This window comes from Xenopus laevis, chromosome 8S (genome assembly GCF_017654675.1).
Source record: "Xenopus laevis strain J_2021 chromosome 8S, Xenopus_laevis_v10.1, whole genome shotgun sequence".
Lineage (NCBI taxonomy): Eukaryota > Metazoa > Chordata > Amphibia > Anura > Pipidae > Xenopus > Xenopus laevis.
Window position 1 is genome coordinate 52846700 of NC_054386.1, and position 21949 is coordinate 52868648.

General features: G+C 38.7%; 1 protein-coding gene across 1 annotated transcript in view; it reads right to left on the minus strand.

Moving 5' to 3' along the window:
• LOC108700535 (transcriptional regulator ATRX-like) overlaps window positions 1-21949 on the minus strand; it is a 175992-nt gene that overhangs the window by 32549 nt on the left and 121494 nt on the right. Inside the window, 5 exon segments of the mRNA XM_041574678.1 lie at window positions 752-907; window positions 1426-1593; window positions 3289-3377; window positions 13719-13915; window positions 16170-16307. Coding sequence (XP_041430612.1) covers window positions 752-907; window positions 1426-1593; window positions 3289-3377; window positions 13719-13915; window positions 16170-16307 — 748 coding nt within the window.

Consider the following 21949-nt stretch of genomic DNA (forward strand, 5'->3'; position numbering starts at 1 on the left):
GGCATACATTGCTTTGTTAATCTGTGTATGGTTCCTACACTGCTCACTGGGTACCAGTTAGGTTAAAGCCAGACATAGAAGATCTCCGCAGGCCGAGAATCAGATCCTATGCTACTTGATGTGCCTGCAACCTGATACCTAATTTCAGACCAGATGCAGGCACACATAGTGCCAAAATGAAAGAGTCTGCATATTGATGCTGAAATCAAGAAGTGTAGAAGCAGATTCTCGGTCTACACTGCTATATCTGGCATTAGCCTTAGACTGTTGTTATTTACACAAACTTCAATAATGTGTTATCTTCTGTGCCGATAAAGACTAAGATTTTACATAAATTCTTCAGTATATATGGTTACACTGCTCAACTATGCTTTTACATCTCTCACACAGTCTCCAAGCAATACGAGTCTTTCAGAAAAAGGGTAAATGATCCTGCTTTGTCTTGTAAGCCAGTGGCCTGAGAGAATATCCTGACTCTCTGAAATAAAGAAAGACAGGGCTTCTGTTGTTTGCCAGAAATGAATTGGATACATTCCCAAGACACCAAGAAAACGATTCCTCAGACTAAAAGGAAATGTTTTGAATAACTATAGTAAGTTATACAGAAGTATACAATATTTCAGACAAAAGGAAGCAAGGAAGATATATGATGGAAGGCAACTGATAAGCTGATTTAAAAGCTGTAGGAGCAATGGAACTGTCTATATTCTGCAACACAAAATTTAAAGGAAAAAAAAAAAAGCTAACTCACACTTTGTCACCCAAAACCTCAGCCATGCGCAAAATCTCAAACAGAAGCATTACTTTCCCAGAATGCTCCATCAGAGATGCATCCGCTTCAGTAAGAAAATCCTTGTACCAGTCAGGGGCTGGGCTTCCAGGTGTGAAAGAGGATGCAGCATTGCCTGAAGAAAATTATCAATTATGTACAGGTATGGAATCCTTTATTCAATATCCATATATCCAATATCTAGAAAGCACCAATTTACAGAAAGGCCATCTGCCAAAAACGTCTTGATAAGGATTTTTTTTTTTTAGACAGCGATGCCCGACTATGTGTGGTGTATTTGGTCTTTTTTTTTTTTTTTTTTTTTACACAGTATGAAATAAGACCTTAACAATGATTTCCACACAGAAGAAAAGTAGTTTTGCTGAGTAAGAATGAGGCATTTTACAGCTCTATTAAGTGTGTTGTCACAAAAAAATCACAGAAATGATTCCATATTCAGGCCAGATTCATGCTGGCCTAGAAGTCATCAGCTTTTGACGTGAGATATAGGCAAAACAGTTCTCTGCAATGACTGTCACTAATAACTGACATTTAATAAGCATTAAACTACAGACTAAAAGTTTAAAGAAAGCATAAGCTACTGAATTAAGGAACAGAGGTGAAAAAATATAAACACTTTATGGTTATTTCCCCCATGTTCAACTTTAGGAGCTACAGGGCTGTTCAAGGCCTCTTCATCATTATATTTTCCTTTGCTCCCACGGGATCTGGAATTCCACACCTTGATAACTTCAACATCATAGTCACTTTCTTCTTCGCTTGAGCTGTTCTCCTGTTTGCCTTTACACTTTGGTTTCTTTTTACTAAAATTAATTAGTTGCACAGGTTTATAAAAATGTATATTTTATTTATAAAAATGTTCATGCAAAGGAAAACAGAGTAATCTTTCTTTTTATTTTCTCTAAAAAAGGCAAGTGCCCCATGTTGCATAGCAGGCTCCTATTTTTTCTAATTTTCATAAACAACTATGGCTGCAACTTGACATCCAGAGGCTAGCCACATATAGGGACAAAGAGTGAGTGTCTATCCATATACTTGGATGGGCAAATTGAGATTTTACTTGGATGGGCAAATTGAGACCATCACCTTGTTCAAGACAAAAACCAAATGAATAGAATGCAATAGAAGCTATGAGGGAGGTGATGCCATGTTACTCATAGGTGAGCCAATGGCCTACCCAATATTACAAAGGGCGGATATATCAGATTGAATCTTAGGAATGGATAAATAATTAATGAGGCAAGTATAGAAAAATGGGTGAAAAACAGTAAAGAAATTACTACTTTTGCCATGGCTCAGAAGACCAATTTTATATCTGTTTGTGTTGGCCATAGATACAAGCTGTTTCCACACTAAAGCCGTTCCATTAATTCTGGATCTGCAAAGTCAACTACTTTCAGTTTTAGTTGATATTTATTCAAATACAGCGGTGACTGTATATCCGGAAAACCATCCCTCATTTTAAGCAAAATTTTCTTATTTTTAAAACGGATTTAATTATTTTACGTAATAAAACAGTACCTTTAAAACAGTACGCAACTAAGCAAACCAACAATCCTACTAGATATACTTAGGGGCTGATTCACTAAGGGTCGAATATCGAGGGTTAATTAACCCTCGATATTCGACTAGGAATTAAAATCCTTCGAATTCAAATATCGAAGTCGAAGGATTTAGCGCAAATACTGCGATCATACGATCAAAGTATTATTCCTTCGATCGAACGATTAAATCCTTCGAATCGAACGATTCGAAGGATTTTAATCCAACGATCGAAGGAATATCCTTCGATCAAAAAAAACTTAGGAAAGCATATGGGGACCTTCCCCATAGGCTAACATTGACTTCGGTAGCTTTTAGCTGCCGAAGTAGGCAGCTAAAAGTTCGATTCGAATCCTTCGATTCGAAGTCGTAGTCGAAGGTCGAAGTAGCCCATTCGATGGTCGAAGTAGCCCAAAAAATACTTCAAAATTCGACGTATATTTACTTCGAATCCTTCACTCGAATTTAGTGAATCGGCCCCTTAATGTTAAATAATTTTTTTAGTAGACATAAGGTATGGTGATCCAAATTATGAAAAGATCCCTTATCCAAAAACAACTCAGGTCCCAAGCATTCTGGTTAACAGGTCCCATTGCTGTAATTGCACAATACATTATAGAAAGAAATGTGCAAGTGGGTTTGGCTTCATAATTTGATTCAGACATTGGCAGTATACGGTAAAGCCTCAAACAAAATCAATTGGCATTTATATTTGATTGTTTGACTAATTCTTGATGATCTTTCACATTAAGTTATTGTTGTGATTTTCTGGCACTACATAATAAACACCACAGGGCAAAAAAAAAAATTCCTTTAGGTAAAATGCATAATCCATATGGGCCAGTTTTGCTGGTTTTCATGATAGTTTTCAACAAATTATAAGATAGGGGATGAACCATAAAAACAAAAATGCGCAAAACATAACTGTAACCCATTAGATGCAGTCGCTAACTTACTTAACTTCTTCCTCAGAACTTAGACTCATAGAGGATTCCTTAGAGTCAGAGGCTATGAACCCTTCCATGCTGTCTTCATCAAAGTAACCCTGCAAAATGCATTTGTGACATCAGCTGGCTTCCGAGGAAGGCACGGTCTTTTTAAATTGAAACACTGGCTGCACATCTGTTTAGCCACTTCGAAAAAGTCTGGCTTATATAATTTCGAACAGAGCTTTAATAATGGGCATACATCTCAGAATATAAGGGAACATGATCAGAGATGAAAGAAAGGCAAGCAAATGTCTAACACTGAACACTCAAAAATATTTCCATTATTTCACTGAAATGTTACCCACTATTTGGTGTAGTTTACTGGGGAAACATTTCACATAGTCAAAAGTATGTAGTCTGAGATCAGCTATACCTTATTTTCTTTACTAATATAGTCCAGCTGCAAACACCATGGGTGAGTCCAGATTCTGCTTAAGACCTGAAAGTCCTGAAAAAGTTTTGTTCCAGATTTTTTGCCTCCTTCACCAACAGCTCCTACACTTGGCGACAGTTAGAACGGTTAGACAACTTGCATGGCATCAGCTAATCCTGTTTTCTGTCACAACTAAAGATACTTATTGAAATAAACTCCTCAAACATGATCACTATTAACCCTAAAGGTAATCAAATTATAAATTGATAGATGTTTTAATAGGCAAAGATCCTTTGAAAGCTCACGTTCTTTATTATAAACACACCACCAAACCTGTTTTCCTTTTGAAAGTTAAAAATACATATGCTTAAAATACATTTTAGGAAAGTTGGCCTGAAGAACTGCCTGATAGATATCACTTGATGATAACCCTGGCAACCTTAATTTGCCCATGTAAGACCAGATTGGGTCATTCAAACTCCTTGTTATGTAGATATTTTGCATAGGAATGGGCCCTGGCAAGCTGTGTGAGCCAGGAATGGCAAACACAATGGACAGACACATTTTATTGGATTACAACAAAATAAACTTCTGACAATAATAGTCTATGTGGCATCAACTGTAGATGTGCAGTTGCACACAGGTAATAAGGAATCTGTATTTATTGTATATAACAAACCAGTGGATAATAAGACTATCACTTACTGCTCCAACTGGTAAAATGAATTTAACTAAAGCCAAATAAAGAAAAGCTAAAGCCTAAGACTATATATATGACTAGAACTGCCATGTTCAAAATACTGAAATTTATCAGTTTAGCCTTGTGCCTTTCTATGGTCACAGAAACCCTCAGTTACTTCTAATATCCTTATAATTTAGAGTAGGGAGCACATTACTCCTTATAATAGGAGTGATAATCAGAGTTCCCTGTATAACTTAGCATGCAGCCATGTGCCTTTCTGTGGTCACAGAACCAGTCAGTGACTTCTTATATCCTTATATATGACATATTTGGGTAAATTATCACTTATAATACATGAGTGAATATCAGACTTCTCTGTATAACTCAGACTTATACCAGTAATGCTATAACTGTAGCTTTGGGGCTATAAATATGTTTCTTAGTTTGCTTCCTCAACCTAATATGTTTTCCTCCTGCAAGCAACTCAAGCGTGCAAAATTGAAAAAAATGCAAATTATTGACTGGCATAAGAATCCAGTGAAATGTGTCAATGGCTCACAGCCTGTATGTATTGGGTCAGACAAAGATTCATATAATATTTCAACCGCACACCTTTAGTTCACTTCCACTGCGCTGGTTTCCCCCCTGAAACTTTGATACTGTGGTAGCAAAATAAAAGGGGTAAGCGCCTGATTGCAAATACTTGTCCGTTTCGATACATATGGTTCAGACAAAGAACATTTAGGGACTGCAAGGAAGAAATCTATGTAAAGACTCTGCAGCTAGGAGGATATGACCAATTGGAGCTTTATAATTGTACAAGGAATATGTTTAAATGTACGAATCTATGTTTTTATTTTTATATATATATATATATATATATATATATATATATATATATATATATATATATATATATATATATATATATATATATATATATGAGTTAGAACAGAAAAATCCTGAAATGACTTCAGCTAGATTGGTTTGCAGACCTGATAAAACATGAATAAAACAAAGCTTTTATATAAAGTCTTGCAAGAAACTGTAAGAACATCAGTAGCAAGAAACTGATGCTGAATGAAACACAGAAGTCCATTAAGCTCTTGGAATAAAGAATATTCATTAATCAAAGTAAATGTTTCAGGTGGAAAAACACGAGCATGAGGATTTGGAAGAGACAATCAAATACTCAAAGCACTTTATAAGCCCACAAAACACATTTTTAATAGCTTAGGCTACTGTAAAATAAACGTCTTTTACGGTGGCTTTTTTTTTTTTTAAAAAAAGGGGGGGGAGTTGGCACAATACAGATCCAAAAATAGATTAATGTTCTTGCAATTAACATTGAGCCATTTACTAACTTGCCTCAGTGTAAAATTACTAATGTACATGATTAATATTTCGAATTGGAATCTTAATACCATAAAATTCATCTTAATGATGATAATCTTTGCAAAATTAAGACAAATAGTCAGTTGGCAAGTATCTAAGGCATCTTAAAACTACACAAAAGAAGAATCAAAACTTTTAAGACAATGGTTAGTTTTTTGTACGCAGATTAAACATCTGTTGCCAATCAAGTCTTGGTCCAAGCTGTGGTGAAAAGAGTGGACAATTGGGAGGGCTGGGGAAGACCCAGCGGTCTTGGTACATATAGGTACCAATGACAAAGTTAGAGGAGGTGGTGAAGTCCTCAAGAACGATTTTAAAAAACTAGGGAGTAAATTTGAGGACGAGGACTTCCAAGGTACTTTCCCAGAGATATTACCTGTGCCACGAGCAATGCTAAGAAGACAGTGGGAGTTTAGGGAGATTAATGCGTGGCTGAGAGATTGGTGTAGGGAGGAGGGTTTGGGGTTTTTGGAGAACTGGGCTGATTTCTCAGTCAGCTACAGGCTCTTCACTAGGGATGGGCTGCACTTCAATGATGATGGTGCAGCTGTTTTGGAGGAGAAGATGGCTAAAGGGTTGTTGGAGATTTTAAACTAGGCATGGGGGGGTTCAGTAAAAGATTCGGTGGAAGACAGGTTAGATGAGATGGTGGGAACGAAAATAGGCGGGTACTGTTAAGGATAGGGAGGACCTCATGTCATATGTTCAATACAGTACCAATATTAAATGTATGTTTGCAAATGCAAGGAGTCTGACTGGTAAAATGGGCAGTTAATATCAGGGGCTGTACTTTGTTTCGGAGGGACAGAGGCAATAGAAAAGGAGGAGGGGTATGTCTGTTTGTTAGACAGGATTTCAAAGCCTATATAAATGTTAGAAAATGAGGGGGCAGAAGTCTTATGGGTGGAGTTCTTCACCAATTGTAAAGAGTCCAGCAAATTAATTGTAGGGGTATGCTATAGACTCCCTAATGTAAGTGAGGAGGCTAATCTCCCGACGCAAATATAAAAGGCTGCTAGTTTGAGTAAAGTAATGATAATGGGAGATTTTAATTACCCAGATACTGACTGAAGCAACAGTACTGCCAGATCAGTTAATGGGAACAAGTTTATAAACTTGTTGCATGACAATTTTATGTCACAGGTTGTTGAGGAGCAAACCAGAAAGAAAATGCTATTTTACATGTAGTGATCTCAAATGACCCAGAACGTATAGAGAATGTGCAAGTCATTGAATCGCTGGTAATAGTGACCATAATGTTATATCATTTAATGTCTGGGGTAAAAAACAAATATGCATTGGGGAAACAAAAACCATGAATTTCAGAAAAGCTAATTTTAGTGCCTTGAGGGCTGCCCTTCAGAGCATTGATTGGGGCATTATGTTTTTAGCTAAAAACACAGAACAGAAATGGTTGTCATTTAAAATGATATTAAATTGTTACTGTTCTCAATTTTCCCTTAAAGAGTAAAAGTAGAAGCACTAAGAATCACCCTATGTGGCTTAATATAGAAGTAAAGAAATTAATAGGAAAGAAGAGAAAGGCATTTAAAAACTACAAGTCTGTGGGGACAGAAGCTGCATTTAATGAATATAAACACTACAATAAATGTTGCATAACGGCGGAGGCTAAGACTATCCACAAAAGCTTTTTTTTAAGTATATTAATAGTAAAAAGATGCGTGTTGAGAGTGGTGCTCCTTTAAATAATGGAACCAGTATGGTTGTAACAGATACAGAAAAGGCAAATGTGCAAAATCTGTTCTTTTCTTCAGTGTATACAATAGAGGAGTCTGAGTTCCCAGGCTCACTTCATAGCTGCACTGATGGCTCAGCTCAATCTAGTCAGTGGCTGACTCAGAATATTATTCATAAAGCTTTAATAAAAATTAAGGTAATCAAGACTCCAGGGCCTGATGGCATACACCCCCGGGTTCTAAGAGAGCTTAGTTCAGTTTCAAACCAGCCAGTATTTCTGATTTTTTTCATTCGCTTTCATCTGGTATGGTAGCTACAGATTGGAGAAAAGATAATGTTATTCCAATATTTAAAAAGGGATTACGATCTCAGCCTGGCAATTATAGGCTAGTAAATTTGACATCTGTGGTGGGCAAATTATTTGAAGGCTTGTTAAGGGATCACATTCAAATGTTTGTCCTAGTGAATGGCATTATGAGCAGCAATCAGCATGGCTTTATGAAGGATAGGTCATGTCAGACAAATTTGATTGCTTTTTATGATGAGGTAAGTAAGATGCTAGACAGTAGGGGGGGCAGTAGATGTGATCTATTTGGATTTTGCCATATTGTGCCCCGTATTGATATTGTGCTCCACAAATGACTGCTTCCTAAACTAAGGTCTGTTGGACTTAATGAAGTCATTTGCACATGGATAGGAAACTGGCTACAGGATAGGGTACAGAGGGCGGTTGTTAAAGGGATCCTGTCATAGGAAAACATGTTTTTTTCAAAACGCATCAGTTAATAGTGCTACTCCTGCAGAATTATGCACTGAAATCCATTTCTCAAAAGAGCAAACAGATTTTTTTATATTCGAAAATCTGACATGGGGCTAGACATTTTGTCAATTTCCCAGCTGCCCCTGGTCATGTGACTTGTGCCTGCACTTTAGGAGAGAAATGCTTTCTGGCAAGCTGCTGTTTTTCCTTCTCAATGTAACTGAATGTGTCTCAGTGAGACATGGGTTTTTACTATTGAGTGTTGTTCTTAGATCTACCAGGCAGCTGTTATCTTGTGTTAGAGAGCTGCTATCTGGTTACCTTCCCATTGTTCTTTTATTTGGCTGCTGGGGGGGGGGAGGAGGGAGAGGGTGATATCACTCCAACTATATGACAATATGTCTAGCCCCATGTCAGATTTCAAAATTGAATATAAAAAAATATGTTTGCTCTTTTGAGAAATGGATTTCAGTGCAGAATTCTGCTGGAGCAGCACTATTAACTGATTCATTTTGAAAAAAAATGTTTTTTCCCATGACAGTATCCCTTCAATAGTACATTCTCTGCTTGGAGTAAGGTTCTTCGTGGGGTCCCTCAGGGCTCGGTATCGGGTCCACTTTTATTTAACTTGTTCATTAATGACTTTGGGGGAGGATATTGTAAGTAATGTATCCGTGTATGCAGATGACAAAACTATCCAGCCCAAATAATTCCATCCAAGATGTGGCATCCTTGCAACAGGATCTTGACAAACTGGCAATCTGGGCAGCTAAGTGGCGGATGAGATTCAATGTTAATAAATGTAAAGTCTTGCACCCAGGGTTTAAAATATCCAAGCCACTTATACCCTTAATGGGACTGCACTAGGCAAATCCATTATGGAGAAGGACCTTGGAGTCCTTGTAGATAATAAACTTGGCTGTAGCAAGCAATGTCAGTCAGCAGCATCAAGGGCAAATAAGGTATTGAGCTGTATTTAAAGGGAGAGAGGGTCCAGAGAAGGGCAACTAAGCTGGTAAAAGATATGGAAAATCTTAGCTATGAGAAAAGACTGGCCAAATTGGGGATGTTCACGCTGGAGAAAAGGCTTTAACCCTTTGCCTGCCAAGCATGTACACCGTACGTTCTGGCAGGCAAGGGCTTTAACTGCCAAGCACGTACCTTGTACGTGCTTGCAGTTTAACATGCTGTACTCTGCATCAGCGGCTTTAGCCGCCTCTGCAGAGGTTTAGCAACATTGACAGCCCCCTGGGCAACAAGGCTGGGGGGCTGTCATGTCGGTCCTGCGACAGGATTGTCGCAGGGCTGACCTAAAAGAGGCAGATACAGCAAATCGCGTGTCTGCCTTGCTGCACTGCTTCCTCCTCCTTACCTCGTGTTCCAGCGACGCCCACACACTTCCTGTTTGCCGTGACTCTGCAGACAGCTTCTCTAAGAACTTCTCCAGCTCTCAAATCACCCAGAAACGGTAAGTGGCCTTTTATTTTACACACTTACATACATTTATACACTCATACACACATATTTTAGTAAAAAAAAAAAAAAAAAAGTTTTTTTTTCATTTTACACTTATATACACTTATATACACACTTATACACTGTCACACAATTCTTGGAAGTGTACACACATTTATTTTTTTTACTTTTTCATCTCACCAATTTGTGTTTTTTTTTACCCCTAAAAACTGTTTATTTCAGCAGCGTGACTATTGGATAATCGATTTCGGCCCCTAATTACGCTGTCGGTGCAGTTATTTTGTTATTTCATTGATTTGCACAATTTTTGTGGTTTTATTGCAATTTTATCCCTGCATTATTGTTCCTTATGTATCTTTAGTATCTTTAGTATAGTTTTGCTGTTTGGTGCTTTGGTATAGAAAGATATATTTTACTTAGATTGATCCGTCAGAATATATGCTTTCCAAAAATATATGGTTTTCTGGGGGACTTTTTACAGTTTGGGGGTCTTAAGGCACATAACGCACAGTTGGGGTTCTCTTTTCAGCAGCTTAATTGGCCGGCGTGAAAATTCATATGCACGTTTTTCATTTGGGGCCCGTACACACCACATACTTTGGTAAATCTATGCATATTGGGCATCAAACTATTCAGTAGACCTCCGACGTCCATATTTAGGGTGATTTTTCTTTGTACGTAAAACATTGTGTGCAATAAATGTGGCAAACTGCAACATTTTTAGGCGATTTTCAGAAATGTTGTAAAAATCTCTATGTTTAGAAAGATGTCTTTATCTTGGTTGGTTTCATCAGAATGTGTCCTTTCCAAAAACATATGGTTTTGGGGGGTCTTTGCTGTTAGGGTCTTGAGGCACATATGAAGTCAAGGGTCTATGTTTACAGAAGGCAAATCGGCAGCAGAGAAAACTCATATGCACTATTTACATTTGGGGTCCGCACATGCCAGCTGCCTTGGGATATCAATGCATATTGGGCATAAAACTGTTCAGTAGACCCTTGGCATCAGTATTTATGGTGTTTTACAGTTGTATGGAAGAAGTTGGGTGAGATAAATGTGGCCAATTGCAATATTTTTAGGCGATTTTCAGAAATGTAAAAAACTTTGCTTTTATCGCCAAATTTAGGAAAGGCTTGCGACTTGGTACTTTGGAGTACAAAGACATGCATACCCAATTTGGATTTGCGGGAATGTGTAATTTCCAAAAATATATGGTTTTCTGGGGTGAACTTACTTTGTTCTACTTTTGCCCTCCAAAACCATGTAAATGTGTTGATTTTTCAGTACCTGAAATGACAGACTATATGGGGGTCTTCCTTTTGGGGCCCCTATATGCCATGTGCTTGGGTACACCTATACATATTGGGCATCAAACTGTTCAGAGGACCCTAGGCTTTCATATTTGGGGTGATTTCTCTTGATACCTAAAAGTATGTGGGCAATACGATGCTGCAGGTTAGACATTTTGAGGTGATTTTTGGAAATGTCACCAAAAACACCAAATTTAGGAATGGTTTGCGGCTTGGTACTTTGGAGTAGAAAGACATGCATACCCAATTTGGATTCAGGGGAATGTGTACTTTCAGAAAATATATGGTTTTCTGGGGTGAACGTACTTTTTTCTACCTTTGCCGCCCCCCAAAACTATATAAATGTGTCGATTTTGCACCTATACATATTGGGCATCAAACTGTTCAGAGGACCCTAATCTTTCATATTTAGGGTGATTTATCTTGATACCTAAAAGCATGTGGGAAATACGATGCTGCAGATTTTTGGAAATGTCACCAAAATCACCAAATTTAGGAATGGTTTGCAGCTTGGTACTTTGGAGTACAAAGACATGCATACCCAATTTAGATTTGTGGGAATGTGTACCAAAAATATATGGTTTTCTGGGGTGAACTTACTTTTTTCTACTTTTGCCCCCCACCCAAAACTATGTAAATGTGTTGATTGTGCAGTACCTGAAATGACAGACCATATATGCCACGTGCTTGGGTACACCTATAGATACTGGGCATCAAACTGTTCAGAGGCCCCTAGGCTTTCATATTTGGGGTGATTTGTCTTGATACCTAAAAGTATGTGGGTAATACGATGCTGCAGGGTAGAAATTTTTAGGTGATTTTTGGAAAAGTCACCAAAATCACCAAATTTAGGAATGGTTTGCGGCTTGGTACTTTGGTGTAGAAAGACATGCATACCCAATTTGGATACAGGGGAATGTGTACTTTCCGAAAATATATGGTTTTTTGGGGTGAATTTACTTTTTTCTACCTTTGCCGCCCCCCAAAACTATGTAAATGTGTTGATTTTGCAGCACCTGAAATGACAGACCATATGGGGTCTTCATTTTGGGGCCCCTATATGCCATGTGCTTAGGTACACCTATACATATTGGGCATCAAACTGTTCAGAGGACCCCAGGTTTTCATATTTGGGGTGATTTATCTTGATACTCAATAGTATGTGGGACATACAATGCAGCAGGGTGGAAGCTTTGAGGTGATTTTTGGAAATGTCACCAAAATTGCCAAATTTAGGAACGTTTAGCAGCTTGGTGCTTTGGAGTATAAAGACATGCATACCCAATTTGGATTCGGGGGAATGTCTACTTTCACAAAATATATGGTTTTCTGGGGTGAACATACTTTTTTCTAACTTTGCCCCCCCCAAACTGGCAGACCATATGGGGTGTCTTCATTTTGGGGCCCCTATATGCCACGTGCTTGGGTACACCTATACATATTGGTTATCAACCTGTTCAGGGGACCCCAGGCTTTCATATTTGGGGTGATTTGTATTGATACATAATAGTATGTTGGAAATACAATGTTGCAGGTTGGAAGTTTTGAGGTGATGTTAGAAAATGGCACCAAAATTGTCAAATTTAGGAAGGGTTTGCGGTTTAGCGCTTTGGAGTAGAAAGACATGCATACCCAATTTGGATTCAGGGGAATGTCTACTTTCACAAAATATATGGTTTTCTGAGGTGAACATACTTTTTTCTAACTTTGCCCCCCCCAAACTATGTAAATGTGTTGATTTTGCAGTATCTGGAATTACAGAACTGATAGCTCAAATGAGGTGTCTACATTTTAGGGCCCTTATATACTGTACCACATGCTTATGTAAACCTATACATATTGGGCATCAAACTGTTCAGTGGACCCCAGGCTTTCATATTTGGGGTGTTTACATTGATACCTAATGATGTGTGGGAGATATGATGCTGTAGAGTGGAAGCTTTGAGGTCATTTTTAAAAAAAATCACTAATTTCTATAAAACATTATAATTTTAGGAAACAATTGCAACTTGGTAGTTTGGAGTACAAAGATATATTTACCCATTTTTGATTCACCAGAATCTGTTCTTTCTAATAATGGGTAGTTTTCTAGGGTAAACCTACTGTTAGTGGAATGTTTGGCCTTGAAAGCAGAAGTATGCCGTTTGGGGAGCGGAGCTTTGGAAATTTGGTTGTGTACTGCTTGTAGATTTTGATCTATACAAGTGAGAAATCTCCATAAAACTATATATATTTGGTATTGCCGCGTTCAGGAGACATAGACCTTTCCAAATAGGCTGTGTTCTCATACATAAAGTAAATGATGTTTCTGATATATGTGATTGTTCTTTGTGAAACATGATTTTTTTCATTTTATTGGACACTTAGAAGCCAATATTTTTTTACAGAAGTAGAATTACACCAAAATTCCTGCATATTTTGAAAGTTCAGGTTGTCCTGAAAAAAACAATATATTGTTTTGCTGGGTAAACTAAAAGACCGCCCCAGGAAAGGCCCTTAAAGTGAAAGAGTGCAAAATATCTAAAAACTGCTTGGCAGTAGATGTTCGCATCTAGGACAAAACGGCTGGCAGGTAAAGGGTTAAGAGACCTTGAATTCTTCTATTACAGATATCTGATAAGCCTGGAAATTATATTTTATTGCAGAACAAATCATGGATATTTTAACAACTGTACAAAAGGAGATGTATATTTTTTTAAGTCATCTTTTCTGAAATATACACACCTGAACACAACCAGCTAACATTTCATACAAGATGTGAGCTCTCTTTTTCATCACTCTGACATCAACTAGGGTAGAGTCAGCACACTGTCCGTTCTGGATAGGATTGATGAAACGATTTCTAAACTCCTTAACGGAACCAAGTAGGTTTTCCTTGATAAAGTTAACCATGCAGTGATCTAATACAAACAAAGTATATTTAATAATCGCTGCAAGGCAAAATAATGCTTAGACTATAGTTAATACATTCGCATTAACGGTAACAGTTAAAATACATCGCATAGAAATCAGACAAGAGGTGTGACACTGAAATAGCTTATAAATTGGAAACAGGGAGAATAAAATGTTCAGAGTCAAAAGATTTGGCAGGTTTCAAAGAAACGTTTCAAATAACGTTTGAAAAGGTCTACTACATGGAAAAAATGCCATCATCAGAAAGCACAGGGTTTTGGTTGAAATCAAATTAGAAAATTCAAAGGAAAACAAATCCCCAAAAGAAGGTTTGGCAAACTTGCATTATAGATGTGTTCTGCCTAGCAGGTCTTTTGCTCACTCAAGTGCTAAATTTCAACAGTAATGTTCTTTTGAGACTATCTTGGCACTTATGGGACATACTGCAACCATTTTGAACAGGGGCATTAATCTTCCTGTGCCTTACATGGCATTTGACCTGGGTAACTGTATATATATCTGTTGTACACCTACTTATTAGTATAAAACTGCCCATCTGTCCAGATTATCTTGCTAAACAGCCTTGCCAGACTTGCTTTGCCTGATTTGTCTGATTCAACTGGAGCTTAATCGTGAAACTGTGGGCTTACAGAAACGCATCTGTAGTGGACAGCATTAACCTGCCAACGTGGTTCTCATTCAGCAGTATTTTCTAACCTGCCCAACAGCTACCTGGCCAGTTTTGATCTGCCGCTTTTTAATGTAGATCCCTCTTATGTCTATGGTTAATGCAACAGCCAATGCATGCAAAGTGACAGCCGTTGTATACGAATTAAAACAAGCATGCATGCAATGGTAAAAGCCTTATACAGTAAATGTCAGCTTTTTAAGGAAGATAAGCAGATTAAAAAAAACCTCAAGGTATATTTCACTCTTTAAGGCAGGGATCCCCAACCTTTTGAACCCATGACCAAAATTCAGAAGTAAAAGGGGTTGGGGAGCAACACTAGCATGAAAAATGTTCTTGAGGTGCCAAATAAGTGCTGTGATTGGCTATTTGTTAGGCCCTATGTGGATTTGCAACCTACATTGAGGCTGTACACCTGGTTTTATACAACCAAAACTTGCCTCCAAGACTGGAATTCAAAAATAAGCTCCTGCTTTGAGCCCACTGGGAGCAACATCTAAGGGGTTGGAGAGCAACATGTTGCTCACAAGCTACTGGTTGGGAATCACTGCTTTCAGGTATGGTGTTGATCTTCTAACCGCTGTATCAGTGATTTGTTGCAGGCAATCAGAAACATGATTTATTAAAGGAACAGTAACACCAAAAAATTAAAGTGTTTTAAAGTAATGAAAATATCATGTAGTGTTGCCCTTCACTGGTAAAACTGATCTGTTTGCTTCAGAAACACTACTATAGATCATATAAACAAGCTGCAGTGGAGCAATGGTGGAAATTGAAAAACGGCGATATGGCACAGGTTAACTAATGGATAACAGATAACACCATTAGACAGACAGGGCTTATCTGCTATCTGCTGCCCCCATTGCCACACAGCAGCTTATTTATATAAACAATAGTAGTGTTTCTTAAGCAAACACAGCAGTTTTACCAGTGCAGGGCAACACTGCATTATATTTTCATTACTTTAAAACAATTTTATTTTTTGACGTTACTGTTCCTTTAAATGTACGGCAAGCCCAGTTGGAAAGTTCATGCTGATGTATCCTAAATCTTTATTGGTGATTTCATACTAAAACCATGCTATTCAAAAACACGGAAATTATTAGCGGTGGCACAAAATACTGTGAACACCAAAGCTTTCTATTTAAAGAGCAAGTAAATCCTTGGCTCTCTGCATTCATGCGAGTTTCATTTCCCAATATAGAAGAGCTGTGTGAAAAGAAAACTTGAAGCCTCCTAACTTTTAACTCATCCTTGCCTTCTCAGGCCTGGTGTTCCTCCCAACCCTGTCATGATGATATGCACATGTATTGGTCATGCATTATGCTACCAGTTGGAGCTCAAGGGTGTTTAACAGAGTTTAGTGGTAGAAACATAGAAGATGGAATAGAGAGAAGTGAGTAAGAAGTTCAGAGGCCTGGCATTTACTATTCATAAGGCAAAGTATAAATTGTTAACTAGAGTGACAACTTTTGTCTTTGGTTAAGAGATTTCTACAACAAAAATAAGATGCTGCTCAGCAACTTTCTGTACATTTTCAAAATATGTTTTTTAGGGTGTGGATGAAAACTTACACTCTACAAGATCATTTTGCAATGGGGTTCCTGTAAGTATTATCCTTCTTTTTGTCTTTATGGAGTTCATGGCCTTGGAAATGGCTGACATTTCATTTTTGAGGATGTGCCCTTCATCACATATAACTAAGTCTGGTCCTGTGCAACAAAGGAAACAAAAATGGGTCATCAAATATGTGACTAAATATAAACATCAGAAGGCACTATACCAACATCTTGGCAGTGCATAGGGAGTAGTCTCTCTGGACGCTGCAAAGGCCTTCGATTCTGTGGAGAGGGGATACCTGTGGGGGGTCATGAAGAGGTTTGGTCTGGGCGACCATTTTATTGAATGGGTGAAACTCCTATATAAGGACCCTCAAGCATGGATTAGCGTTAATGGGGTGATGTCACAAGATTTGCCACCTTTCACCACTGTTATTTGCCCTGGCCCACAAGGTCACAGGAATGCCTTTAGGGCAGATTGAGGAACATATATCCCTGTATGCGGATGATGTGCTGTTATATCTGAACAATCCCGGACCCTCTTTACAGGCAGTGCTGGAAATCACAAAAGAATTTGGTCGATATTCAGGTTTATGTATTAACTGGGAAAAATCGAGTGTCTTCCCCGTGGATGAAGGGTTAGAGCCTAATGATTATCCTCCTTCACCATTGAGATGGGTAAATTCATTTAGATACTTGGGTATCATAATTACAAAGGACAGCTCCAGATATAGAGAGTTAAATCTTACCCCAATCACAGACGATATGACACTTAAGCTTAAGCAGTGGGAAAATTTGCCTCTCACCTTATGGGGTAGAATCAACTTGCTTAAAATGGTTTTCCTACCTAAATTTCTCTACATCTTACATAACTCCCCTATATATATACCCAGGCCAAAGCCGTTTTCCTGCGCATAGAGCAAATCCAGTCCTTGTTTATCTGGGGAAAGAAATCCCAGAGATTCTCTAAACTTAAATTAAAAGCTCCACTCAGTGAAGGGGGACTGGGTTTCCCAGACATGTTCTATTATTTCCTGGCCGCTCAGCTGTTTTATATAGCCTGGTGGCTCGTACCAGACCCAAACAACCCCAATTTTCAATTACAAGCTACTTTCCCTAAAACATATGCTATACCGGAAAATGTCAGACTTGCCTGTATCCAATCCTCATCACCCCCCCCCCCATAAGGCCTGGACAACGGCAATGCGAACTCATCACCTTTCCAATCCACTGCTTACAGCGGATCTTCCACTATGGGGTAACTCACACCTACCCCATTTTGGGCCACTCCTAACTTACATGAGATGGCCAGGGGTTGGGATTAAGACACTAGGTGATGTGGCACCAGAAGGACAACTCCTTACTAGGGATCAAATGATCCAGGCTAACCCAGGGGCACGGATTAGTAACATGAGCTACTTACAATTTAGACACGCCTTCATAGCACAATTTACATCCAGTAAGATTCTTAAAGTCACAATCCCAGAAAAAATTAGTAACCAAATTGTATAGCAATCTGCTCTCTACGTTTCCCGCACTGTTTGCCAAGGCGTACACGTTGTGGCAGACCAGAATCCCGGACCTTACATTGGAGGAGTGGGAGGAATCCACCTCTAAGGTATATCAGTATCTCATTGCAACAAGGGACAGGCTAATCCAATTTAAAATAGTACATCAGCTCCACATTACACCATTAAGGCTAAGTCGTATGGGGGATTAGGGATGTAGCGAACGTCGGAAAAAAAGTTCGCGAACATATTCGCGAACTTGCGCAAAAATGCGAGCGGTTCGCGAACGGTTCGCGAACCCCATAGACTTCAATGGGAAGGCGAACTTTAACATCTAGAAAAGACATTTCTGGCCAGAAAAATGATTTTAAAGTTGTTTAAAGGGTGCAACGACCTGGACAGTGGCATGCCAGAGGGGGATCAAGGGCAAAAATGTATCTGAAAAATCTGCCTGTGTGTGCTTGGAAGAGATAGTGTAGGGGGAGAGCTGTTAGTGATTTCAGGGACAGATGATAGTAAGTTTGCTGGCTAGTAATCTGCTTGATACTGCTCTGTATTGGAGGGACAGAAGTCTGCAGGGATTTGAGGGACATTTTAGCTTAGGTAGCTTTGCTGGCTAGTAATCTACTGTTCTCTTTAAACAACTGCCATACGTTGACCTTGTAGGCATTGTTTGCCCAGTTTTTTTGGACGCAGCCACTGAAGCACAGTTGCCAGAAAAAATATGCCATATAAATGCTGAAAATAGTCATTTTTCGCCATACGTTGACCTTGTAGACATTGTTTGCCCAGTTTTTTTGGACGCAGCCACTGAAGCACAGTTGCCAGAAAAAATATGCCATATAAATGCTGAAAATAGTAATTTTTCGCCATACGTTGACCTTGTAGACATTGTTTGCCCAGTTTTTTTGGTTGCAGCCACTGAAGCACAGTTGCCAGAAAAAATATGCCACATAAATGCTGAAAATAGTCATTTTTTGCCATATACGTTGAGTCAACGTATGGCAAAAAATGACTATTTTCAGCATTTATATGGCATATTTTTTCTGGCCTCTGTGCTTCAGTGGCTGTGGCCAAAAAAACTGGGCAAACAATGCCTACAAGGCCAACGTATACACTACTACAGCGGTGGATACGGATTACGTAAAATATATTATGGCTGCTTGAAAAAAGTGACTCCGGTGTTTTTTCTGGAGACGGTAATATTATGGATATTTAGACAGAATGTGAACAAGGTCACACAGCTCGATGGCGGGTTGAAGAAAACAGTGTGCAAATAATGCCTACAAGGCCAACGTATACACTACTACAGCGGTGGATACGGATTACGTAAAATATATTATGGCTGCTTGAAAAAAGTGACTCCGGTGTTTTTTCTGGAGACGGTAATATTATGGATATTTAGACAGAATGTGAACAAGGTCACACAGCTCGATGGCGGGTTGAAGAAAACAGTGTGCAAATAATGCCTACAGGGCAAATAATGCCTAAAAGGTCAACTTATACACTACTACAGCGGTAGTAAAATAAAAAAAAGTAAAATAAAAAAAAAATGAATATTAAAAAAAAAAAATTAAAGTTGGTGCTGCTGAACTACTAGGAGCAGCAGATTAGCACACCAGTCCCACTCCCCAACACTGCTAGACTAATAGCACTGGGCTCTTATAGTAGTAGTAGTAGTAGTAGTAGTAAAACAACAAAAAAATAAATAAAAGCAGTCCTTACAAGGACTACTGTTATTGCAGCAGTCAGCAGATGAGATCAGAAGCAGGACAGCTGCCCACTGCAGCTACATACAGAGCACTGCAGTAGAAGGTAGATTACTAGCCAGCAAAGCTACCTAAGCTTAAATGTCCCTCAAACCCCTGCAGACTTCTGTCCCTCCAATAACAGAGCAGTATCAAAACGATTACTAGCCAGCAAACTTTCAACTGTCCCTGAAATCACTAACAGGCAGCAGCTCTCTCCCTACACTATCTCTTCAGCACACACAGGCAGAGTGAAAAAACGCTGCAGGGCTTCGGTTTTTATAGGGAAGGGGAGTGGTCCAGGGGAGAGCTTCCTGATTGGCTGCCATGTACCTGCTGGTCTGGGGTGAGAGGGCAAAAAAAAGCGCCAACAATGGCGAACCCAAAATGGCGAACGTCGCGCGACGTTCGCGAACTTCCGGCGAGCGCGAACACCCGATGTTCGCGCGAACAAGTTCGCCGGCGAACAGTTCGCGACATCTCTATGGGGGATACAGACAAAGCACACTGTCCTAAATGCAGACAGAGGGAAGTGGTATATCTCCATATGATATGGGAATGCCCTAAGGTGTATAGGTATTGGAATAGAGTGATGACCCATATACAAGAAAAAACTACCTTCTCTAACATAATATCACCGCAAGTCTGTATCCTAGGAGTTGTAGACGAGGTAATCCCCTTAAGAGCAAAGAGAGATCTCTGGCGGAGCTTACTGTTTTACGCCAGGAAAGTGCTCCTTATGAAATGGATGGACCAAAAAGTACCTTCTTTACAGTTTTGCCTAGACCTAATCAATAAAAATCTTCAGTTGATACAGATGACATATCTAGCTAGAGGGTGCCCTACCAAATATGAGAAAATATGGGAGGAGTGGACGGAGGCCAACTCATGAACAGCAGGGCTTCATAAAGATGTGCACAGACTCCTGATCAGAGATAAATATAGAAAACTTGTGACTACAATATCTATATGCACCTATTTCTATGTGTTTTTCGTGTATACCATGTAATATGTACTGGAATGAGGTCTGATATTTCTGCTATTATACTGAATATTGTGGACTGAGTGGAATGTACCTGATAACCCCTTCCCCCCCCCCTTTTTCTCTTCTGTACCCCCCTCAACTTGAAAACAAAATAAACACTGTTAAAAAAAAATGTGACTTAATGCACAAGAGTAGCTCTCATATTTTTTCCCTCTGTGCTAAAATCAGTCCAAGCTGTCGCCTCAGGCGGCACTGTCCCACTAGGTACCAGGGGCGGCAAAAATTCCACTCAAAGAGATACTGACAACAGAAAATAAAGTTTTTTAATACAAAAAAAGTGAGTGTACAAGAATAAGGCACTACAGCAGAGATTAACTGCTCAAAAATGTTTTATTGCCACACATTTTGCGTTTTATTCTTGTACACTCCCTATTTTGGATTATATATGCTCCCTAAAGCGGAGGTGTAATACAAGAATAGTGGCCAACGATTCACCAAACTGCTAAGCTTTAGGATTCCCAGCAATTACTTTTTTTGATCAAATTTTTTAATATCTATCATAATATTATCTTTAAATGCTATTTATAATTTTGCCATAAAAGTATTTGCCTGATGCTTTTAAATTACCTTTCTTACCCCCTTTTTTCCTATGAGATGGCTGCCATATCTGTGCAGCAGTAGTCTGTTAGCATTAGAAGCTCTAACTGACAAGTTGAGAAGGGACAGTCAGGTTGACAAAAGTCAGGTTTAGGAACTTCAAGTAAAAATTACAAAAAGCAGACCTATCAGCAAAAAACGATCAACAAGACCTATAGGTGACTTTTCATGTAGTTTACATGTGTTGAAATAAAAATTTTAGTGTCAGTATCACTTTAAAAACTGTTTATTGCTACAACTGTTCCTGAGAATGAAGTGGTGATAAATTGCAAGTTTTATCAAACTTTTCATATACAAGACTGTGAAATAATTTAAAATCTACATTGAAGGAGGTCATACTGTAATTTGTTCCCTATGAGAAATGACAGTACACCTATTAGCTACAATGTAAAGCAGCAATTGCTGCATGCTGTAACTATTTAAAGCTTAAAAATGTTACCTATACAGTTCAGTCTAAACAATATAACTGCAGGGGCAATTTTATAGTAATACAGATACATTTTGCCAATGTTGGCATGCGAATGTTCTTTTATGGTACCTTTGCTCTGTTATAAGGAGTCCTTGCAAAAAGGAGGGTTGAGGATCATTTAAGTGATGATGGAAGTTTGAAGGAAAACTAAAATTGTTATTGTAATAAAGATCACATCCAATGAAATCGTTTTTTCAGACTTAAGCCAAAATTTCATTACCCATCAGTCCATGTACCAGTGGCGCTTAAAGTCTAAGGCCCATTATCGCATTGATACAATAGTTATTAGGAGCCAGTTAACCTAACTAGATTTTTGCTATACTCAGAAGCATACAAAGTATCTGAAGGAGAACACAATGTCCTTTCAGACTGTGACCAAGACAGACTCAGCACTGGTACTAACAGTGTCAGACTGGCCCACCGGGATA